The sequence below is a fragment of the Apis laboriosa genome, unplaced genomic scaffold, assembly GCF_014066325.1.
Source record: "Apis laboriosa isolate Shangri-la unplaced genomic scaffold, ASM1406632v1 scaffold112_cov148, whole genome shotgun sequence".
NCBI lineage: Eukaryota > Metazoa > Arthropoda > Insecta > Hymenoptera > Apidae > Apis > Apis laboriosa.
The window spans coordinates 1,365,648-1,390,331 of NW_025220865.1; the positions used below are offsets into that span (position 1 = coordinate 1,365,648).

The window sequence follows — 24,684 nt, forward strand, 5'->3', positions numbered from 1 at the left end:
TGACCTATTATTGTACAAATCGTGAAGTGAAAATTAATAATTAATAATCAAAAAAAAAAATTGAAAGAACTATAATAAGTGTATTCTATATTTCAATATTAATGAATTAATATTTAATATTTTTCTGATGAAAGTATAGAATATTATTTAATAGAAAGAACATATTTCTAAAATTATTTAAATTTTTTATTTTCACTTCACAATTATGTAAACTTTCTAATAATAGAAATATAAATTGCATGCATATTGAATTTGAAATCCCGAGCGTGATCAAAATGAAAGTGTAATAATGGATATAATGTTACAACCTCAAATCTCATTTGTTTCAATTTACCTCGATGACCAGGTGGACAATCGTCTCTTCAGTTGTTCGTTATGGTGGTACACAAGCAAGAAGAAATTAGATTTTAAAAACAGATTCAATAAAGTGAAAATCGAAATCAAGTCTGTTATTTAATCACAAGTACACCAAAAGTCTTTTTTATTGTAGATTTTATTTTAATCAAATTTTTTAATATTGTTTAGTTTTTTTTAACAAAAAAAAGGACTAGTAAAATTCTAGAAATTTTAGTTAAAAATAAAAAATATTTAAAATATTAAAAATTTCATATTCAATAATGTTTTTTTAAAATGTCCTTCATATAAAATTTGATAAAATCAAAAATCAGAATTATTTTTATGATTGAAAAATCAATTTATTTTCACACTGCAATTTTATTATTGACAATTATTATTATACAGGAGATATTCTCCCGTTAATAATTAATATGGTCACTGTCACTGCACACAGGATGATAAACGTGTGTCGAAAACAAGAAAATAGAAACGAGAAAATTACAATAGTGGCTCGCATCGCGACGAACGTGATCTCACATCGAATCGATCGATTCACGGATTGATCAGAAAATTCTCGATTTTATTTTTATCCATTTATTAAAAATATGCACTAATTCATATCATGTGTCCGTTAACGTTGTTTTATATATGCTTGTGTATATAATTAGTGTATATGTATACACTATACATGTTCACCAAGTCAGGTTACTAGAAATAAATAAACCAAATCACGTGATAGATTTTACAATTTCTATTGGTTAGCAATTGACATCAAATTTTATTACACAATTTGTTTATTGTAACGAAAATGAATATTAATAAATTTGTAATTCAATTTATGTTTATATTAACGATGAAAAATTCTGCAATTAAATTAATGTGAAATTAATATGAAAAGTAATTTTTAATTTCTCAGAATTGAATTCCTCTAGATTTTGATCCTCTAGATTTTGGTTGTATTTATACACATACGTGAAGTGGACTTGGTGAAAGTATTTCGTGTATTTCGTGTACTTCGTGTATGCATGTGTTCCGTTACTTTCAATTAGAGTAGAATATGACACATTTGTTAATATTGTCCTCTATCTACGCATTGAGACATTTCTAGCTCGTAATTTTCAAAATATACAATATTCTCGTGTTCATCGTTTACAAAAGACTAGATTCATTCTTCCTAGACGTCTCCATCGTAGAATTTCTTTTAGAATTTCTAACTAGAATCTTGAATATTTTTTTTACTTAATTTTCATTTTTAATTTGTTTCTTTTTTATTCTCCGCTTTACGATTTTTCACTTTTTGTTCTTTCGTTAAACGCTTTTTTTTTATTTTGTTTCATTTCTTTTTGTGATTTCATTTCACACTTTTTAAAATTTTATTTTATTTTTTTGGTCAGTTTCATAGATATTTCTCGTTCGTCGAAGAGTATCGCAATTTATCGATACGATGTCGCATACGTACATATACATATATATATATCATATATAGACTGAGTATACAGTTAAGTTTTGTAAAGATTTACAATTCGAATAACAGTACACCCACCCATCCTTGTCGTGATTAAAAGTCATGGATATGTATCTTGCTTTAAGAAAAAAAAAAATTTTAAGATATAGTACAATTAAAATAACGAGAATTTTTTGTGATTTAATACTTACGAATATAAAGATTTAAAGAATTAAAGATATTTTAAAATATTTTATAAAAATTTATTATTTATATTTTCATTAAAATTTTAAAAGTATGAAAAATATCAAAAGATTAATAAATATATAAATTTTGTTTGATTAATCAATTGTAATGATTAACCCATGACTTTTAATCCTTCTGATAATTATACGAATATTCATAATGTATTTTGTTTGAATAGAATCTTAATTTAATTTAAATTTAAAAGTTAATTTAAGTTTAAAAGTTTGTTCACTTATAACGTAAAATGACGAAATTTCTTTGTATATATATCATATATAAGGAAATCAAAGGAAAATTAATACATGAAAAATATATTGTGATTATAAACTATCTATTAAGATTCTTTGTACGATTTTACAGATTGAAGAGTTATGAAATTACATTGAAATAATACTGACTTAAATTATTATAAAATTAAAAATAGCAATTATAATATAAAGATATAACATAAAATGTAACAAAATAAAATATATTATTAATACATTTATATTTTTATAAAGATACTGTACGAGTATGGCATTTATATAAAATCAAATACATATTTGGAACCAAACTCTCGAATTAGAAATATGTAATTTTCTTTTTTCTCATTTTGTATTTAATTTATGCTTAAATTTATAAGATTTAGAATTTTATTTAAAACATAATTAATTTTTTTTCTTGATAATACTTGTAGATTAATCAGATAATATATATAACGTACGAAACTACTAGTTTAGTTAAATTCATAATTTATATTGATATATAATTTAATAATTAATTACTTATTCTTAATTTTAAAGCAATTTTTAAGCGATTTGTTATTATGTCAATTTTATATATATATATATATATATATATATATATATATATTTAAGCATATTAACATGGTCAATGATGTATGCAAATTCATTTTTGATTATTAATAAAATTTATTAATAATTAGCTACTAATAATATTCAAAATTTTAATTGTTACCTTAAATAAGGTATTGTCAATATATTAAAAATATCACATATATAATTTATAATAGATAAAGAATATTACGACACATTTTTGCACAAATTCGAGAATTGGTTCGTGATTATCATTAATATAATTTATAAATTTTATAAATTTTTCGATTAAGTTATTTTTTTAATATATAATGCAATAAAAATGTTTTTAATTACAATCATAAGAATTAATGAAACTTTTAAACTATTAAATTATTAATTTATTTAAAAAAAAAATGCAAAAATTGAATTAGCAACACATAATATAGAATAAAATGTATTAAGGCATATATACCAGTTTAAAAAAATTGATAATAAAAAAAATTTATTCATTTATTTTTATTAAAATCATTAATATTATAAATTCAAAGATTTTGAAATCTTATTTCTATCCAGGGATGTAAAAATAAAATACGTTTATTTTATTTAATAAAATATTTAGAATTTTTTTAAAACTGTATAAACATTTCTAAATAGATTTTTAAACTTTCTATTAATATAATAAAATGAAATGAAAAATAAATATTAAATAAAATAAATTAAATGAAGTAAATTCAAGTTAATTTTAGAAATAGTGTTGCTAATAAAAACAAAAATATTAAATCATAAAAAATTATGATTGTAAAATCTACAAAGATTTTGAATTTTTTATTGATTCTTGTAAAATAAATTCTTTCTGATTCATATTGAAATGGCAAGTATTAATTGAGTACTGGCGTAAAAATGAATATATTATATTAAAATTTTCAAAAAGACGATTATATTATTAATTGATAAAATATTTTACATCACATTCTGATATTTTTATTTTAAAATCTTATTAATTATCATAAAGAAAGAGTTTTATATTACGAAAAAAGATTATAACCTCTTTTACGTCCAGTCTTCAATTATCTTTCATTAACATATAAAAGAAAATGATTCTTCTTAATAAATCATCAAATATTAATAAAATATTGACACTTGATTAATAAATTATGCTAATAATAATCTTGTTAAAATTAAATACTTAAATATATAATAAAATAAACACTTTATACTATCGAAAAACGCAACTACGTTTTTTTCGCGATTCACTTAACTAGGTTAGAACGACAAGGCGTATTCTTTTTTTCATCTTTTTCTCTTCTCTTTTTTCTTTCAATTAACTACACAAAAGTTTTGCACTACTATTACAGAAGTAATATATTGACGGGATTCCAATCCCTTCAAACATATTGAATGAAATAAGAGATTTTCGTGAATTGTTATATGAACTTTGAAGAAAATCCTCCGTTACGTGAATTATAGGTTAATAGAAAATCGTTATGTTAATGTTATATTATTGAAAATCGTTTATACTTGTTCGTGAATGAGTGAAAAATTGATCTCTAGAAAGTTGAACTTTTAATTAAAATTCAGCAATGCAAGATATATCTCCTAATACGTGATTAAAGACAATATTTTTTTTATCTTTGGTGATACTTAATGTAATTACAAAATAATATTTTGATAGATCTCTATGAACAATTATCAGTCATTTTTTTCTTTTTTGACTCACATTTTTTAAATTTCATTTGGATTAATAATCTAGTTAATAATTTTTTACGAATATTTGCAAAATGTTTGACATTTTGTTTATATATCATTTTATTATAAATAAAGTTATTTAATATATTTATACATTTAACTAAAATTAATTTTAAGTTAAATTAAAATTAATTCGAATTTAATTGAGTTAAAGTTGAATAAAATTTCATTATTCCTTAATTTGCAAAAAGTAAGATAATAATACTAAAAATACTAATTACTCTAATATATGAAAATGAAATTACAAAATTCGAGAATATTATTTCAATTGAAATAAGTAAAATATATCTTAAAACAATAATATTGTAGAAAATGTATATTATTACAGATTTTAGAAAAGTTCTAAGATATCACCATACAGACTTCTAATTTTTCAAAAGTCTTCGAACGGCGGAGTATCGTTGATCGCAAAACGAAAGTCGAACACTTTGCGTGTAGGTAATTCATTTTGATCAACATTAGACAATTTTCACATAACACGTAAACGTCAGTTTTCTTCGTTTTCTCTTATTTCTTTTCTCTCATAATATCTGAACTTTTAGAGATCTATGATATTGAGAAAAAGAAGAACATTTCGAGGTAATCAGACATTTTACACACAGCGAGTTCTCGCATTGACTACTCATCGGAAGGAGTGCACTAAATATTTACTAAAAATAGCTTATATAAAAACATCTGTTTGACAGCAATAGAACTTTCTACTTATTTTTCTTTTTTTTTTTTTTTGGTCTATTTTATATAATTAGCATTTACAGCTTCGATTTCTTATTATAATAAAAATACTATATAGACATGGACCTTGAACTTACGGATTACGACTTCTTTAATAATTCTCTTTTCTTTTTCTTTTCATTCTTTAACTTTTTATTGAATATAAGTGCATTTTGAAATTAGTTCTCTCTGTCATTTTTTTTTGTACTGCTCTAAATGTACTATGCATTCTCATTTTTTTGTTTTCTCTCTTTTTTTTTTTTTTTTGTTAATTAATTAATTGGGAAGACTTTGGCGACAAATGGCAATATCCATGCACTTCCCTTTTAGAATTTGGCTCTTTTTTACTTTCTGTGATCTTTGGTTTGAAGATTTGTTATACAGATATAAAGTATATATATAAATTAATAATATATATATAAATTAAAAAATATAAAATAAATATAAATATAAATAAGATATAAATAAATAAATAATTTTAGTTTTAACAAAAATTATATTAAAATATATATAAAAAAAAAAAAAAGAAAAATAAAATTTTTCTTAAAGAATTTTCTTATTATTATAAATTATTTTTTTTCTTTTTTTTTTTTTTGTTTCTATTGAACAAAATAAAAATCGTCAAACCAATCTCTCTTTTCCTTCTAATTAACTATTATTTGGGAACATTAAATATAATACCGGGACAGGATAATGAAATTTGTACTCGGCAACGCCCGATATCATAGTTTTATTATTACGATTTAATCATCGTAATCATGATGTCGAGATGGACATCTTTTTCGCGCAGTAGAACTCGTCTCGAATATTCTTTTTAAAGCAAAAAAATCATCATAGAAGTTAATGTTTGGATGCGAGCACTATTGCGAGCCGAATCGGGAAAACAGGTGCAACACAACAGAATGCTCATTGCGCAATAGAAAATTATCATTTGTTCTGCTATACGGCGGCAAGACGATACTGTATTTACAAATTGATTGGCACTTTCTTCAGTTTGGAGAGTACATTTTGATGGGGATGCGATTGATTCCGATGCGTGGTCAACCGAGAGAATTTCAAATGCGAATACGTATCAAACGAGAATAATCGAATTTTTCTAATAATTTTTAAAATTTTCTTTTGATTATTGGAATAGCGTTACATTCATAATTGTTTTTATAAGTTATTTTTGAAAAAAGAATAATTGAATTAAAAAATTTCATTATTGAAATTGGTTCTAAATTTTTAATAAAATGTTCTGAAATATATTGAGCAATGATTGATAATTCATCTTATTCTAATATTTGCATATAAACAATAAATACAATAGAAGAATTAGTATATTGAAAACATGCAGTGCAATAGCAATGCAATTTAGAAAAGTGATTGTACATTGGGTATATTCCATTAGAAAGTAAGATCATAGAAATTCACTTTCCTTAGAAGCAAAGTCTCTTGAATATGAATGAACATCATTTAACTTGGAATTTTCTTATGTGTGAATTTCCATTTCTAATTTATAAATATCTTATCAAAATTCATTCAATATGATTTCAAGTTTTTCAAACTGTAACAAAAAAATTGCAATATATTCAATTTTTTCAAACATTTAAAAATCAATATTTTTCTCCTCATTTGATACGTCTCGATATAAGCAAGGTAGAAATTCCAGTTGCTATAACACACACGTAACTAGTATGTACAACTGTAACTATGGACAGTTAATTTCACGCCTACTCCGCACGAACGTGTCTCATCATCTTCTCTTTTTTTTACCATCCTCTTGGTTAAGTTTCTTATTTATGAAGTTGAACACAATTGTTGACAGTATTCAATCACAATAGTTAACTCGCAAATAATTAGCGATATATATGTGTACTCGATTTTCCATAAACTTCTTTTAAATTCTTCTTTGTTGCTTGCCGATTTGTTTCATCTTCTTCATTTCTTTCTTCCACATTTTTCTTTCTTTCTATATTATAATTTGTAGACTGCATCGATTAAAGTTCAATTATTAAGAAGGATTCAGTAGGATCCAAAAAATCTTCAAAACAATGCACGTGAAAAATGAACGTGCATGAGTTATGATGAAATTGAAATAGATTATGTGCGTTGTAGTGATCCAATATAATGTGATATGAAAGATAAGATATTGAGTTTATGTCATATGTATATGATCGGCCTTAAAATCGACGCATTCGTAGCGGAGGAATAACCGATCTGATCGGTTTTGTTTAGCGTCGTTTCATCTACGTTTGAGGTAGAGTAATTCGGGAAAGAGAACAAAGTGAAGTGTCACTGGTAGATGATAGAATAGCAGAGAAATCTTTGGCAGTATAGTGTTTATTCTTTTCTTCAGCCGATTCCGAGTATTCGATCGTCTGGTCGCCGTTGCTGCTTTTTCCGCCATTACTTTGCTCCTGGTATCTTGCCTAACACCTGAAAATGATTTAAATGATGAAACGTTGTATAATGTTAAAGTTTTATATAATAATAAACTAAAAGCTTAAAGATGTGATGTTAATGCGATATTACATTAAATTGTGAGAAAATTGTAAGAAAATTGCTTGCTTTGGACATCTGAATGTGACAGTGTTCAATAGGAATTTTATTTCAATATTTTGTCAATATTCTGGATTTTTTAAGGATCAAATGATGTTATCTTCTATGTTATATTCTAATGTAAGAAGTTTTAAACAATAGGAAAATATATAAGCCTGCAAAAGCCTCAAAATTTTAGATTACTTATTATAATAATATAAATTATTACATTCTACTATCTATTAAAATATTCTATATAGAATCATAAAATTACATACACTTAGATATATTTCAATTTTATTTAGATTTAATCTATTTCTCATACTCAATAGAGAAATTGAAATATTTCATCTTTGAAAGTTCGTGTAACTTTTATTTAAATCTACAGTACTTTCGATACCGAACGTTATCTTTATACACTTTCTAAGAGGCCAGTGGCCTCTTAAACATACTTTTGAAATATCTACACCGGTCAGTGCTTGAACAGCTGGAGGTACTTGCCCCACAAGGCGTGTAATTTCTCCGCTAGTCGCGTCATTTCCACCAAGAAGAACGATTTCCTCTGTTCTCGCTAGTGGTGCGGCTACTTCTGCTGCAATCTGAAATAATGGAGCATATTAATTGATAGTATGTTCGTAAATATATTATTAAGTATTATTACATATTTTTTAATAATATGAAAAGGGATAAATTCTAAATTTTAAAAAATATTCTATTTTTTTAAATATAATACCATTTTTATTTTTTTTTGTTTGAAAAATTTGATTAAAAATATAAAATTTCAAAATTTTTTTTATAGTCCGATATATTTATAAAATTAATGTCAGAACTTATAATACACATTCATAATATATGTTTATAATACACGAATTTATAATACACGATAATATCACGATTATCACGAGCAAGTGAACGATCTCTCACCTTTGGCAAAGCATTGAGTGCAATATTCAGAATAGCAGCTCCGCCGTACTTCTTGTAGACAGCGGCTTTCATCTGCATACGTTGAGCTTCTGATACTCCAATCGCTTCTAATGCTTGAGCCTCGGCTGTTCCAATCAATCGAATCCTCTCAGCTTCAGCTATAGCCGCGTTCACGGTCTGTGTTCTAAAAATGAGAAAATTATTAAAGCATATCTACGTTTAGAATAACGAGGAAAATTGATTTGATTTTGTTGAAAGTTAAGTTCAATCTAATTTTTTTTTTATGAATAAATAAATTATTTTAATTAGAATGTATAATCTTAACAGTAAAAATTTACTGTTAAGAGGTTAAGAAGTTTTAAAGATTATGAATTAAAATAGCTAAGTCAAAAATGATATATTTTTATTTTTTTTATTACTATTTTAATTAGTATTTTAAATTGATTAATCTTCTTCTAATCTTCTAATCTTCTAATATTTTTTCCATAAATTCAATATACAGAATTTCAAATTACCTCTTTCCTTCGGCTACTTTGCCAATTTTATAATGTTCAGCCTCCGCGGGTAATCTCACAGTGCTTTGAAGCTCATGTTCCTTTCGACGTACCTCTTGTTCCTCAACTTCGATCTGTTTACGCCTTTCCACCACCTCTATTTGAATCTCCTCGTTTCGTATTCGTTGCCTTATTTTTGCCGCTTGAAGTTCGTAAGCTAGTTGTGCCTCTGCTTTCTATATATCCGATCCAATCAGTTTTATTAAAATTCTATATATCCTTCTGATGAAAATATTCGATCATAATTGAATCTTTCGACCGTGACTTACCGCCGTATTCACTTCCTGATCGAAATTCGCTTTCTGCAGTTGAAAGAGTCTGGCATTGTCTTCGATCTTTGTGTCGGTATTATATTTTATATCCATCGCTGCTTTCTCACATTCTGCCTCCTGTTGATCAATTTTGCACGAAATACGAAATAAATATCGATGAGTATTTAATCATCTATATACATATAACATTTACTAATTAATTAAGTTCATATAAATTATATTTTACATTGTTTAATCTAGTTTTTAGTTCTATACGATTGCAAAAATGCAATGAAAATAGAACTTTAAAAAAATTCACTAATACTAATACTAATCATAATTATAATTCCTAAAATTTTTCTAGTTTCTCACTAGATATAGATACACTAGATATAGATATACTATAGTTCCTACTGTTTTACCATAACTATATATAAGAAATAAAGAAATATTATTAATAGTTATAGAAATATCACGAAAATATCGATTTATACATTGTTAATAATATTTCTAATAATAAGTTCAAAAAATATAAATATAAATAAATAATAATTTCGATATTTATTTTCATTATCGATTTTTTAACGACATTATCGACATATCGACCTATCGACAATATGTCGATATTATCGATGGTCACAATTCTAATCGAGATTATTTTTCAGACGTGAACGTACTCGAATGCCAGCATCACGATTCGCCTCGGCGACGCCGACATCGGCATCCCGTTTGACAGCCGCAGTTTGTGCCTTGCCAAGTGACGCCAAGTATTGAACGTCGTCGTATACGTCTTTTATCGTGAACGATAAAATTTCGATTCCCATGCGACCAACATCTGGCGCCGCTACCTCTCTCACCAGTGTCGCGAATTGATCCCGATCTTTGTACACCTCCTCTACCGATAATGTGCCTGAAAGTTATCCACAGTTTTCCTATTTAGATAAACGGCCATATTTGAAATATGGATCCCAAAGGGAAGAGACGGATTTGAATGTTTTATTTTACGATCCATAAATGTGCACGTTATTATTATTATATATTTTTAATAGTTATGAATTGAATATATATGAAATTTAATTATTTATATAGTTTGAGACGAATTGAGATAAAATAATTGAACTTTGGACAAATACATATTTTAAATCACTTATGAAATGATGTGAGAACGGTTAGTCATTTTACATTTAATCTTTAATTTGATTATTTATTTATCTTTCTAGAATATTGTAATTTTGAAACTTTTATTATTCGTAGTGAATAGAATAATAAATTATTCTTTTGTAAAATATTTAAATTTGACATTTGCCATTGTTATGTATAAGAACCTACTGTATAAGAACTAAAAATACTCGTTTTTCTTTATTGCTCAATACGTCTTTCAATTCATTGTACGCGATAATTGTTAAATAGAATGTTTCACACTTTCATAGTTCGAACATGTTCATTTTTTTCTTTTTTTAATATTCTTTCTAGAGATATACCTAATATCGCACGAAGATGACCCTCGAGGGTAGAAAGAATTGTCGATTTGATTTCGTAAACGCTTTTTCCTAAAAATTGTTCGCTGGCAGTGTGGAGGAGTTCATCAGCCTTCATGATCTTGCACTGTGCTACTCCTGTGACGGTCAATGGTACTCCCTGTGCGGTTTCCACGCTTTCACAGACAGGATTCAGTGTCATCACCTCGAGAGATAATCGTTGGACGTCGGTTACGAACCACCACGTGAACGCATAACCACCTACGATGGTCCTCTTCTTCATGGACCCGCAACATCCTCCTGAAAATCGAAAAACAAATTTAGTACAAATTGAAAAATATTTTGAAATTCAATTTTTATTATATGTTATTTGAATAAAAATAAACTATGATTAAACATAATCATAAATATAATCAATTAATTTCTAAAGAGATTATGTATTGTTTTTCAGTGGAGATTATGTGGATTACGAGGATCAATAATCTGAATATCTCGATACGTATAAAATGATATAATTTTAATGTACTATTGCAAATAAAAAAGTCATTAAATGGTAAGAAAATACTTAAAAGATTAATTGAAAACATCGGAAATAGGCAAGATGCTTAAGTGGAAATAGGGATGTTAAAGTCAAACATATATTCAAAGAATCATATTTTATTAAATGGAAACATTTATTTACAACTTATTAATTTAGAGACAATATTTTAATTTTAATTTCGCGATTTTTGTTAAAATTGAAATACGAATATATCTTTTAACCTCCAATTGAAAAAGAATTTCAGAAACAATTTAGTAAGAAAATGTTGAAACACTGAAATTGAGAAACTCTGAACGGTAATGCGAGCGTAACAAAATGATTCAACAGACCAACTTTTCCTCAAACATTGTTTGTCACAATTCGATTTGTGATTCAATGATCGTTAAGCCCAATACATAATCGCGATGGTGTTGCAACGGTAAGTAGGACGTTCCTGTACAGAGGCCGGCGACGCCAACTCTTTTACCGTAAGCTGATGACGTCAAGAAATAATTCCTCGAATGGGGGGCATCGCGTTCACCATGGACGTGACGCGTATCACGTAATCCGCTATCAATGATTTTTTTATTAACAAGAATTTTTTTATTTATTTTATTTATTTTTTATTTTATGACGTTTATAATGTTATCGACGATTTTTTATCCTTATTCTTCTAAATTTTACTTTGGTCCATCAAAATTTTGATCAATTTTGATTTTTAAAGAATAATCGAAAAATTGTATTTATTTAAATTGGAATTTGAGAAAATTTAAAATATCTGAAATTTCTTGATCAACTTAAAAATTAATGGTTTACCGTCAAAATTAATACGAACTGGTTACTTTAGGAAGAATTCGTGCACGTGTTTAGAATACGTTATAGTTCGATACTGGTACACGTTGAGAAATCTTCATTTGTATATTACGGTAATTCAAGTCCTATTTTCATTTAAAGCAAAACTAAATTACTTGTAATTAAATAAATAAGTCTTAATTTTTATATACATATTTGACTCTCTATCTAGCATGCATTTGAAGTATCACTGTTCAAATATTTTCTGTATCTTTTTCAGATTCTAATCAAAAATTTATCCCTTGCTTCTATGTGTCTAATTCAAAAAAGAAAAAAAAAAAAAGAGAAGATTCCTCGTCCTTCGAACACTATTGAATTCTATTCGACTCTACATTCTTTTGTTAACATTTTCTATATCTTTTTCAGATTAAAAAAAAAAACTCAAAAAATCATCTCTATCTATATAATTTAAAAAAAGGGAAAAAAAGAGAGATGAAAAAAAAATGGCGAAAAATAGAACACATGAAGAGGTCACGGAGAGTGATTCGTCCTCTGAATTCCACGGCACGTTTCGTTTCTACGGGGATGGCGAGCAGGAAGAGAACGGAGATGAAGGAGAGGTCGAAGAAGAGAGAGGAAGCGGAGGACCGTTATACCGCGTTCGAAAAGATTGTTAACCTGTTTGCGCTCCTCTACTACGATGAATCCATGTGAAAACTTCTGACAAGAGCAAGGTCGTGGTCAGTGTTACACCGTACGTCAACTGGTCGCCAACATCTTCACGTGAAATTTGTAATTATTCCCTTTATGAGAAAATAACTCGATCGAGCACGGTTTTCTTTATATTTCTCGTAGAAATTTATACTTTTTACTCGTTCTGTTTATAGTTATTATAAGAAGAATTATCTTCGAATCTGACGAAAGAAAAAAAGGAAGTGAAGTGATGCTTTTGTACAAGTTGTGAAACTTATAGTGGAAAAATATTTGATAAGTTGAATTTCCTTTTTTGGGAATGATTGAAGGAGGAATATTGAATCTTTGAAAATGGATGGGCTGTTCGATTGTTTGAAAGGAGTAAAAATTTTGGAGTGTGTTTTCTTAAAAATTTTGGACCATACTGCTTGAGAAATTTTACAAAGAGAGTAAAGTGAAATGACAGAGGAAGAGAAGTCGAGTTTTATTAATTTGTTGTCAACGACGAAGAAACGATTGGATAACAAAAATTTAAGAAGAATTTATTAATTATGATCGAAGAGAAAAGTTATTTCTGTTGCAAAATTATAATAGATGCTTTAATTATTGAAAGAATAATATTCGAAGAAGTTCGAGCTATTTAGTTAGCTAGCTAGTCTATTAGATTGTAAAGTACAATATAATTATGTGAGAGAAGATTGGTAGCTAATGTAAAAAGGCAGTGTTGTGATGAAAATTTCATGTATATCGATTATTTAGAAGAAAAGAAGCTTCTAGATTGTATTGCATTTGCTATCTCTTCAGAAGTAGGTGAGCAAGTATTACTTTCCTTTTCAAACATATTCAATTTCTACCAAATATAAAATTAAAAATCTAAAATATAAAAGTCTAGTGTAACACGACATTATTGCTGTACATAAAATATTCTTTGTTCTTTCATTTTTATTGCACAAAAATTTTATTTTTCTTCGACTTTAATTTTGCTTTTAATAGCATCCACTATACATTAATATATATTAAAATTCAACAATCACTACGAAAGTTAAAAATATTACAAAGTAAATTTTTATCTAATCTAAAATATAATTATATAATAATATAATATAATCTAGAAATATAATTTTCGTTGACAATTGACTCTTATGAATATAATAACACTAATTATGGTAAGAATAGAAATCGTGGCTTTTAAATTATAAACAGTTTAGATTAGAAAATGGCACAGAAATCTAGAAAACAATAAAAAACAAGAAAACGTGATTATCACACCCGCAGTTTATAATGTAAATAATAATGATGATAGGTTGTGTAGGCCTGACCTCCTTTATATAGTATAGAATTAAACATATACTTAAATGATAGATTAGTTTAATAACTGTATAATTTCAATAGAATGATTTGAAACAAATAATACATAAAATTAGCAATATAATCGTAGTATCATTATATTATAATGGTTAAATATAATTGGTTTCTCTATTGGTCATAAAATGATTAAATTTTTAATAGAATTTTCAACAATTATTTGTCAGGGATAGACAAATCGAATTTATTGCGGAATTTTATCCTTAAATTTCTTTCCTTCGAATCTTTAATTATTATTACTTTTTTTTTATTTTAAAAATATATAAACAATTACACGATACGTTGATAAATAATCAAGAAATATTTTCAATATTTTTTCATCGATTCGTGGTAAATTAAAAATAATGCAATACAATACAATACAATTTAAATAAACTAAAAAAAAAAAAAATTTATCAAAATATTCGAATTCGAAAGAGGTAAAATTTGTCCCTTATCGAAGAAATAATTTTCGAAACGTGCTCGAATCAAGATTCGAATTGGCGAAAATTGACACAGGATCTCCCCTGCTCGCGGAATATTTCGACGATAGGATGTACGTGAGGATCATCATGACCGTACTGACCGCGATAATGGTGAATTACTTAACAACTGAAAGTTTCACGTGCCATTGATATTCCTCTCGTATCAAACCACGTGTACAATAGCCTCTGACTTTTCTTTAATCGATTTCTACGTGGCTACGAACTCGTTTCGAGGTTCGACAGTATCGAGGGATCGTTTGCTCGGGACGGTCATCCATCATGGATGAACACGAGGACGTGGCTCTGCGTTTGGATAAATAAAAATAAAATAAAAAAAATTAGTGCTCGAAGAATTGTGACATTTATTTGAGAACAATTTTTGGTTTCAATTTTATTTCACGTAGAGGTTGGAATATTATTTTATTTTCGATCAGTTTTATTAGAAATTTTTTTAAATGACTATATTAAGTGAATAATTGACAAATTGATTTAAAAATAAATTACTAAGATTTCTATTTTATTTTTGATCATTGAATGATAATTGAATAGTTTTGATTGAAGATAGTGAATGATGATTTGATGAAATTTAATATTGCAGATTGATTGATAAGAAGAAGAAGAAGAAAAAAAAAAGAATGGGTATCGAGAGCGTTTTAACTGGAGGCCTGACCTCGGCATCCAGCGGACTTTCATGGTTCTTTCCGGTGCTCGCTGCAGCCCTCGTTTATTTCGAGTACGAAGTGATGGACAACGAGGCACCACCGATTAATATACCCTCTGAAGTGCTCTTGCCTGCTTATGACTTTATTGTGGTGGGAGCTGGTTCAGCAGGTATGTTGACATCATAATTCTTGAAATAAATATAATAAAATTAATTTCTTTTCAAAAATCGTGTCCAAGGAGATAAGAATTAAACAATGAATATAGTTATTGGATAGTATATTGGATAATAGAATAATATATTCGAGTCTATTTTAATAAATATACGACGTATTTCCTTTTACTTCATTTGTATGTCGTTCAATTTATAAAAAGTAACGTTTAATGTTTCTTATTAATGTCCAATATTCTTTTACTTTCCGCAAAATTTCACATTTCACATATAGATCATGTTTATCAACTTTGTATTATATAAATATAATTTCAACCAAGTTTTATTAAACTTTCACTGTAGGAGCTGTGGTGGCAAGTCGCCTGTCTGAGATAGAAAATTGGAACGTGCTTCTTCTGGAGGCTGGCGGCGACGAAACGGAAATCTCTGATATTCCTCTGCTTGCCGGATATCTACAGCTTAGCCAACTCGATTGGCAATACAAAACTGAACCCGATGGACAGTCCTGTCTAGGTAAATAACTATCAATACCTATAATTGTTTCAAAGCAACACTGTCTTCCATGAATTTAATAGAGTATGAATATCAAATTTTAAGAAACATTGATACAAAAATTGCAAAAGTTTCAAAACCAATCTATGCGTTATTGATTTACACTGTTCAATTCTTAATAAATCTCTCTATCTTTTCAAAAAAAGAAGAATAGTTTATATTATTAAATTTTGTCATTTTCTTCCTCCCTCTTTCATATTCTTTACCATAAATTTACATCTTTAAGAAAGGAAGAAAGATGGACATAATGAGACAATTGGCAATCTAAAAAAAAATCTGTTATATCCTAAAATTGACTTCAAATTAATTTCATTTGTTACAATTTCAAAACCAATTATCCTCCATCTTAAAGGAAAAAGAAAAAAGTACCTAGAATTCATACCTATAATTCATCTGTATATAACCATAACCTTTGAACGCCTATTTTTTCACTAAAATAAAATAAATGACAGAAAAAAAAAATACTTAGAATTTATATAATTCATCTGTATACCATAATCTTTGAACACCTACTATTTCACTAAACTGTGTCCACAGCGATGAGCAACGGCCGCTGCAACTGGCCACGTGGAAAAGTAATAGGAGGGAGCAGCGTGCTCAACTACATGCTCTACCTTCGCGGCAACAAGAAGGACTACGACATATGGGAGAGTCAAGGGAACCGGGGATGGTCCTTCAAGGACGTGCTCTACTACTTCAAGAAATCTGAGGACAATCAAAACCCTTACCTGACCAGAACACCCTACCACTCAACAGGAGGTTACCTGACCGTCCAAGAGGCGCCTTGGCACACTCCGTTGGCAACTGCCTTCATCCAAGCCGGCCAAGAGATGGGATACGAGAACAGGGACATCAATGGGGAGCAGCACACTGGTTTTATGATCGCCCAGGGAACGATCAGACGTGGGAGTCGATGCTCCACGGCGAAGGCATTCCTCAGGCCTGCAAGGCTTCGCAAGAACTTGCACATCGCCATGCAATCGCACGTGACGAAAATCCTGATAGATCCAAAGTCCAAGAGGGCGTACGGGGTGGAGTTCGTCAGGGATCAGAAGATGTTCCGTATTCGTGCGAAGAAGGAAGTGATAGTTTCAGGTGGTTCCATCAATTCCCCCCAATTGCTCATGTTGTCGGGCGTCGGGCCCAGGGAGCACTTGTCCAAGCACGGTATACCGGTTGTCCAGGATTTAAGAGTCGGATACAATATGCAAGATCACGTGGGTTTGGGAGGGCTCACGTTCCTAGTCGACAAGGAGATCTCTATGGTGGAGAAGAGGTTGCACACAGTGCAAACGGTGATGCAATACGCGATATTTGGGAACGGGCCCCTGACAGTGCTCGGCGGTGTGGAGGGTCTGGCTTTCGTCAACACCAAGTACGTGAACGCCTCTGACGATTTCCCTGATATAGAGCTTCATTTCGTGTCCGGCTCGACCAACTCTGACGGCGGTAGACAGATCAGGAAGATTCACGGGCTGACGAAGAAGTTCTACGACGCTGTTTACGGGGCCCTCAACGACATGGACGTGTGGAGCGTGATACCCATGCTTTTAAGGCCTAAAAGCAAAGGTGTTATCAAGTTGCGTAGCAAGGATCCGTTCGCCCATCCGTTGATATATCCTAATTACTTCAATGAGCCGGAGGATATAGCGACGCTTGTCGAAGGTGTTAAGATAGCCGTCGCTTTGAGCAGGACCCAAGCCTTCAGACGTTTTGGGAGCGAGGTTAATTCGAAACATTTTCCAGGCTGCAAGAATATACCTATGTACAGTGATCCGTATTGGGAGTGCATGATCAGGCATTACACGGTCACTGTTTACCATCCCGTGGGCACGTGCAAGATGGGCCCTTATTGGGACCCGGAGGCTGTCGTCGATCCCGAGCTCAGGGTTTACGGAATCAACGGGTTGAGGGTGATCGACGCCTCCATCATGCCGAATTTAGTCAGTGGGAATACGAATGCACCTGTTATCATGATCGGGGAGAAGGGATCCGATATGATAAAGGAGTTTTGGTTGAAGAGAAGGAGTAGGAGAACTGTATAGCTGGTTTTGCGATGTAATTTCGACCCTCTGTGTATCTCTGTATATATGAATGTATGAATATAGTTGTTTGTAAATTGATCGATTGTAAATATTGATATTATATTTTTAATATGATTTAAGACACGATGAATTTGTAAAAGAAAGAGAACTTAGTTATACATAATTGTGTTTTGATGGTGGTATAAAGTTACACAATGTTTAATAATTTAAGTATTGTTAGGTTTTTGTGATAAAAACTGATGATACATTTAGTCTTTTTTTTAGTCCAATAAGTACTGCAAAATTTATTGAATTAATTTCACGTATTTCTTTAAATGTATTATTATTGTTGTTATTATTATTATTGTTATTATTATTATTATTATTATTATTTATCGGATTAGTTTAGTTCAAGAGATTTAATGCAAAATTGTTGGCCTTTTTATATTTGGAAAAAGTGTAGAAAGAAAGATGGAGAGAAATATTTGTAGCTCGATACTTGTGATTCCTTGAATTGAAAAGAAGAAAAACGTTTCGACTTAAATAATCTGTACAAGATATGTAAATAAGAAAATGTACAATACTATATTTCATGCATCGATATTAATTTTTATTATTATTAATATAAATATTATTAGTTTATTAATACGATACGATTAAGTATATATATATATTATTTTATTTATGTAAATCTCTCGAAAAAAATTTAAGTTTATATCGATTATTATCAATATTTTACATATATATGTTAACGTTCAATTTTGCAACTGTTGCACTCGATATTCGAACGAAAAAAACAACTGATTCAGCATGACGCAAAGCAGCAGCTTACATTTTTACATTGGCAGTTGATTTTCGTGATTTGTCGTAAAATAATTGTGATTCAACGATTGTGTGACGTTTTGTGCAATTTTTCGCATGTAAAATTTTGTAGAATTATATATCTAAGTAAAGTTTAAGAATCTATTTTTAAAAAAAATACTTTTATTCAAGACTGTTTATTTTTAGTGTTATAAAAAAAAAAAAAAAAAGAAGAAAGGAAGCTGTCACGTTTTACAGATAATCGTTTCTAGGTAAAAGGATATTTTTTTTTTAAATATTTTTAACTTAATCATAAGACAAAATGGCGAATTCAATAAATTGTCAAAATTTTCATCTAGTTTTTTAAGTAACAATTGTTTCCTATCAATTTAATTTTTGTAAAAAAATATGTATACTGAAACAGTAGATCCAATATCCATTCGAATTATTGAGATTTATCATAAATCTCAATATTTCTTATTATCGATATTAATATTGCAAAAAAAATTTAAAAATAAACATATTATCATCGGATAAATACACAAAATTAATTATTCCACAGACAACACCTCGAAGATTCCAACGATTTGGTGTTTAAATTAAACGTCAATTTTAAAAATTAAAGACACACGATAAAATCGATTAGAAGATTAAAAAAATTTCAAATTTTCGAAATTCTTTCTTTCTTCAATTGAATACAAGATCAGACGAATATCACAATAAAATAAAGAAATAAAATAATCGAACGATCGAGGATAAAATAATACGATCTTCTCTTCCCAAATAAAAAAAAAAAAAAAATGGCCGACGTCGGGAAAATATCTGCCATGAGAATAGCAATGTCGTACGGCCCAGAGCTGAGTTTCTTGGTGCTTCTTCGTATCCTGATCGGCATGTACAGATCGGATATCATTGATCACGAATCGAGGGTGAGGCCGACCCTGACCCCTCAAAGTAGTTACGATTTCGTGATAATCGGGGGTGGCTCGGCCGGCTCGGTGTTGGCCAACCGATTATCGGAGAACAATAATTGGACGGTGTTGCTGCTGGAGGCGGGCGCCGAGGAGCCAGACTTCTCCGACGTCCCATCAATATTTCCCGTTCTCCAACTTACCCCCATGGATTGGCAATTCAAGACGGAACCGTCCGACAATTATTGCAAAGCGATGAGAGCTCACGAGTGCAACTGGCCACGTGGCAAGGTAATATTCCTTTTTCATCCCGTTATTTATCAATTTTAAATAATATATATATATATAGGATTTTCAAATTGTTGAAATTTTACGAAGATAAAATTTTGTATTTACTTACTTTCCCATTACATTGCACGATTATTACAAAAGAGCGTTTGTCTATTATTTGCACCATTATATTTTAAATAAAAAATTTTTGAGAAATTATTTACAAAGAGTTTACTTATGCAGTTTAGTATAATTCCGTAAACATTATGCTAGTATCTCGTATGAGCCGGTCGAAGTATGCCAGATTATGTAATTGACACGCGCCAAGTGAAAATAGAAAGTTATTCTAATTAAGAAAGTAGATGCGTATCTAATTTATGAGATAATACTCTTAAACTCGAATATATGCACATAAAACAATTCTTATATATCAAAAATAAATTTCGATAAAACTATTAAAAATCAGCCATCACCAATTAATAAAAGTAAGCTCACTACAAATCTTTCTTTTGAATATTTTGAAAACATATAATAAAAAATCAAAACTCTCTTATCTTATCAATCACTTAAAACTTAATCATTCAAGATCATCATTTATTCAATAATCGAATCAGTTAAACGAGCAATTATTAAGAATATCTTCCCTTGTTTGTTTTGAAAGTGTAAAGAATCAATTTCTTACCTTTCAAAAAAAAAAAAAAAAAAAATCTCAAATTACGTAAGAGAATCGCACTCTTTGTATCGACAACGAAAATTCCAACATCCGTCGATTGATAGGTGCTAGGTGGAAGTAGCGTATTGAACGTGATGCTGTACATTCGTGGGAACAAAAAGGATTACGATAATTGGGAGAGGATGGGTAACAGGGGATGGAGCTACGAGAACGTGCTACCCTACTTCAAGAAATCGGAGGACATGAGGATCGAGGAGTATCGGGACTCCCCTTACCACCAGACAGGTGGACACCTGACCGTCGAATACTTCCATTATCGGTTGTCCATCATCGATTATCTGATGAAAGCCGGGACGGAGATGGGGTACGACATCGTTGACGTAAATGGACCGAGGCAAACCGGGTTCACCTATTCCCACGGAACGCTGAGGAATGGATTGAGATGCAGCGCCGCCAAAGCTTTCCTCCGATCCGTTTCCAAAAGGAGAAATCTCCATATCAGTACGAAGTCGATGGTGGAGAGGATTTTGGTGAGACAAGGCAAGTTCTATTTTTTTCATTGTTGTCCTTTATCTTAAATTAAACGAAGAATTGACATAAAGAATTTTCTTTTCGTTTAAATTTCTCACAAATGAATCAGATTTAAGAAGATATGTAAGATAATGTTCTCAAAATTGTTAGTAAAGTAATATATATATATATATTGCTTCTTAAGTCTGATTCATTTGTGAAAAATTTAGAAAGATTCTTTATGTACATCTTCATTTAATTTAAGGATTAATAAGAATTCATATAAGAATTTGTATAAGATCAATGATAATGTTCTGAAATTGTTAATAAAATGATATATATATTGCTTCTTAAATCTGATTCATTTGTGAGAAATTTAGACCAAAAGATTCTTTATGTATATCTATCTTATCTATCTTCGTTTAATTTAAGAATTAAAAATTAAATATATGTATTACATATTATATTATGAATTCTTATTAATTCTTAAATTAAATAAAGATAGATAAGAGATATATATAAAGAATCTTTTGGAAAGAATCTTTCTAAATTTCTCACAGATGAATCAGATTTAAAAAGCAATATATATATATATATCTTTATTAACAATTTTGAGAACATTGCCGTTGATCTGATATCAATTCTTATTAATTCTTAAATTAAACAAAAATAGATAAGATAGATGTACATAAAGAATCTTTCTGAATTTCTCACAAATGAATCAGACTTAAGAAGCAATATATATATATTATTTTATAAAGAATCTTTTGGAAAGAATCTTTCTAAATTTCTTATAAATGATCAGATTAAAAAGTAAAATATATTACTTTATTAACAATTTTGAGAACATTGATCTTATATGAATTCTTATTATCTTATTATATATTAGTATTATATTATAATATATATACTATATATTATATAATTCTTAAATTAAATAAAGATAGATAAGAGATATATATAAAGAATCTTTTGGAAAGAATCTTTCTAAATTTCTCACAGATGAATCAGATTTAAAAAGTAAAATATATTACTTTATTAACAATTTTGAGAACATTGATCTTATATGAATTCTTATTATCTTATTATATATTAGTATTATATTATAATATACATACTATATATTATATAATTCTTAAATTAAATAAAAATAGATAAGAGATATATATAAAGAATCTTTTGGAAAGAATCTTTCTAAATTTCTCACAAATGAATCAGATTTAAAAAGCGATATATATATATATATATATATTATTTTATTAACAATTTTGAGAACATTGTCGTTGATTTGATATGAATTCTTATTAATTCTTAAATTAAACAAAAATAGATAAGATAGATGTACATAAAGAATCTTTCTAAATTTCTCACAAATGAATCAGACTTAAGAAACAATATATATATTACTTTATTAACAATTTCGAGAACATTGATCTTATACAAATTCTTATACAAATTAAACGAAAATATTGAAAAAATTTTGAATAGATCTAAGTTATAGATTTTGCAAAATTTTACATAAAGAATTTTCTTTTCATACTTTCAACTTGTTTTAGATCCCGAAAGAAGTGAAAGCGGTAAGATCGCGAAATACATTGTTACGTTATTATACACATTAACTTATTATGGTTATTATTGGTTTTATTTCTTGTAAACTTGTTCTGAAACGAAGAAAGAAGGAAAAAAAAAAAAAAAGGAAAAGGTGTGCGGTTTTTTTCCAGATGGAGGGAAGAAGAAGGCTTATGGCGTTCAGTTTCGAGTAGGGAACTCGCGTCGAATCGTGAAAGCCAATAGGGAGGTGATTGTGTCGGCTGGCGCGATACAATCGCCGCAGTTGTTAATGGTGTCCGGGATAGGTCCGAAGGATCATTTGAGAGAGTTGAACATCTCCGTGGTCCACGATGCGGCTGGAGTGGGAAGCAATCTTCAGGATCACGTGGCCATAGGTGGAATGAACTATTTGGTGAGCAAACCGGCGAATCTCACACGATCCTTCACCTTCAACTTGATGAAGACGATCAACGCCCACTCGCTTAGATTGTTCGCCAGGAATTATAGCGGACCCATGTACTCTGTCAATGTTGCCGAGGGCATGGCCTTCATCAACACCAAGTGAGTGTGTGTTTCTCCGCGTTTCCTGTTAGATTTTGATGAGAAGAATTTTATGAAAAAAAAAGAGTGGAATACGTGATATTGGTATTTAATCGATTATGGGTTTTTGACGATATTTCAAAAGAATATTTCTGGTTATTAAATTTTTGAAAATTTGGTATTTGATCGATATAACTTTTATGAATACAAGTGAATATTTCTGGCTATTAAATTTTTGAAAATTTGGTATTTGATCGATATGACTTTTATGAATACCTAGTGAATATTTTTGGTTATTAAATTTTTGAGAATTTGATATTTGATCGATATGATTTTTATGAATTTCTGGTTAAATTTTTGAAAATTTGGTATTTGATTGGATTATGACTTTTATGAATATTTCTAGTTATTAAATTTTTGAAAATTTGGTACTTTGATCGATTTGATGATTTATATGAATTTCTGGCTATTAAATTTTTGAAAATTTAATAAAGAAGAATATACGATGTTTGGTCATTTGTCAATTTTGTTGAAATTGAAATATTTAAGAGGAACAATTTTAATAATTTTAATAAATTTTAATAAATTTTAATAATTTTAATAAAAGTAGAATTTATAGATTAGACATGTTGTGTTGCATCTTTTTAGATTCTTTCAGTTTCAGAATTTTTGAACGAATCCTCTTTATTATCTCCCTTTTCAAGAGAAACATTTAAAAAAATTTAGAATAAAATAGTACAGAATCTTTCTAACTAGATAAAACCCTAGGAATCACAATTTTCAGAATTTTGCCATATATAAATATGATAAACATGTACAATTAAGGGATCAATATTCAATTATAATTCCAAACTATTCTATAATTAAATATAATTGAACAATTGATTGAAAATTATCCGATTTTTCTATTATAAACGATATTGCGTTTCAGATATGCGAACGAATCGGCAGATTATCCGGACATACAACTGTTTCTCTCCTCCATGGCCGACAACACGGACGGTGGACTGTTCGGGAAACGAGACTGCAACATTATGGACAACTTTTACGAGCGTTTATACGAGAATATCTTGTACCAAGACTCGTACATGATCATGCCGTTGCTGCTGAGGCCAAAAAGCAGAGGATACATCAAGCTTCGCACCAGATACGTCAACGATCAACCGATCATAGTTCCAA

General features: G+C 28.9%; 3 protein-coding genes across 8 annotated transcripts in view; 2 read left to right on the plus strand and 1 right to left on the minus strand.

Moving 5' to 3' along the window:
• Positions 1-7,512: 7,512 nt before the first annotated feature.
• LOC122714982 (flotillin-2) overlaps positions 7,513-24,684 on the minus strand; it is a 98,022-nt gene continuing 80,850 nt past the window's right edge. For 2 of the 4 annotated variants that reach the window (XM_043936824.1, XM_043936841.1), the window contains exons 2-8: positions 11,011-11,307; positions 10,207-10,439; positions 9,548-9,667; positions 9,240-9,454; positions 8,725-8,908; positions 8,253-8,399; positions 7,513-7,698 (exon numbers count right to left, since the gene is read on the minus strand). In XM_043936824.1, coding sequence (XP_043792759.1) covers positions 7,669-7,698; positions 8,253-8,399; positions 8,725-8,908; positions 9,240-9,454; positions 9,548-9,667; positions 10,207-10,439; positions 11,011-11,307 — 1,226 coding nt within the window. In that variant the 3' untranslated portion in view covers positions 7,513-7,668. Of the gene's footprint in view, positions 7,699-8,252; positions 8,400-8,724; positions 8,909-9,239; positions 9,455-9,547; positions 9,668-10,206; positions 10,440-11,010; positions 11,308-15,511; positions 15,724-24,684 lie in introns of those variants that run through there. The other 2 variants (XM_043936831.1, XM_043936852.1) reach the window with 2 other exon arrangements.
• Positions 12,696-18,717, plus strand: LOC122714961 (glucose dehydrogenase [FAD, quinone]). Of its 3 annotated transcripts, XM_043936779.1 has the most exons (5): positions 12,696-13,111; positions 13,207-13,822; positions 15,440-15,672; positions 16,016-16,186; positions 16,763-18,717. In XM_043936779.1, exons 3-5 carry the CDS (start codon positions 15,477-15,479, stop codon positions 18,268-18,270), a joined length of 1,875 nt encoding a protein of 624 aa, XP_043792714.1. In that variant the 5' UTR covers positions 12,696-13,111; positions 13,207-13,822; positions 15,440-15,476; the 3' UTR covers positions 18,271-18,717. The 3 variants fall into 3 exon arrangements, with proteins under 3 accessions (XP_043792714.1, XP_043792723.1, XP_043792733.1); XM_043936788.1 differs by lacking the exon at positions 13,207-13,822 and having other exon boundaries at positions 12,696-13,059; XM_043936798.1 differs by lacking the exon at positions 13,207-13,822 and having other exon boundaries at positions 12,696-13,053.
• On the plus strand, positions 19,907-23,545 carry LOC122715003 (glucose dehydrogenase [FAD, quinone]-like). The gene is made up of 3 exons (XM_043936863.1): positions 19,907-20,252; positions 21,009-21,444; positions 23,142-23,545. The coding sequence occupies exons 1-3, from the start codon at positions 19,944-19,946 to the stop codon at positions 23,528-23,530; spliced, it is 1,134 nt and encodes a 377-aa protein (XP_043792798.1). The 5' UTR covers positions 19,907-19,943; the 3' UTR covers positions 23,531-23,545.

Bases quoted from the DNA above. Each gene is read 5' to 3' on its own strand.
- LOC122714961 (XM_043936779.1), top strand. From the start codon at position 15,477: ATGGGTATCGAGAGCGTTTTAACTGGAGGCCTGACCTCGGCATCCAGC. The intron at 15,673-16,015 runs GTATGTTGACAT...CTTTCACTGTAG, and splicing joins GGTGGGAGCTGGTTCAGCAG to GAGCTGTGGTGGCAAGTCGC. The intron at 16,187-16,762 runs GTAAATAACTAT...CTGTGTCCACAG, and splicing joins CGATGGACAGTCCTGTCTAG to CGATGAGCAACGGCCGCTGC.
- LOC122715003 (XM_043936863.1), top strand. From the start codon at position 19,944: ATGTACAGATCGGATATCATTGATCACGAATCGAGGGTGAGGCCGACC. The intron at 20,253-21,008 runs GTAATATTCCTT...GTCGATTGATAG, and splicing joins GCAACTGGCCACGTGGCAAG to GTGCTAGGTGGAAGTAGCGT. The intron at 21,445-23,141 runs GCAAGTTCTATT...TTCCAGATGGAG, and splicing joins GAGGATTTTGGTGAGACAAG to GGAAGAAGAAGGCTTATGGC.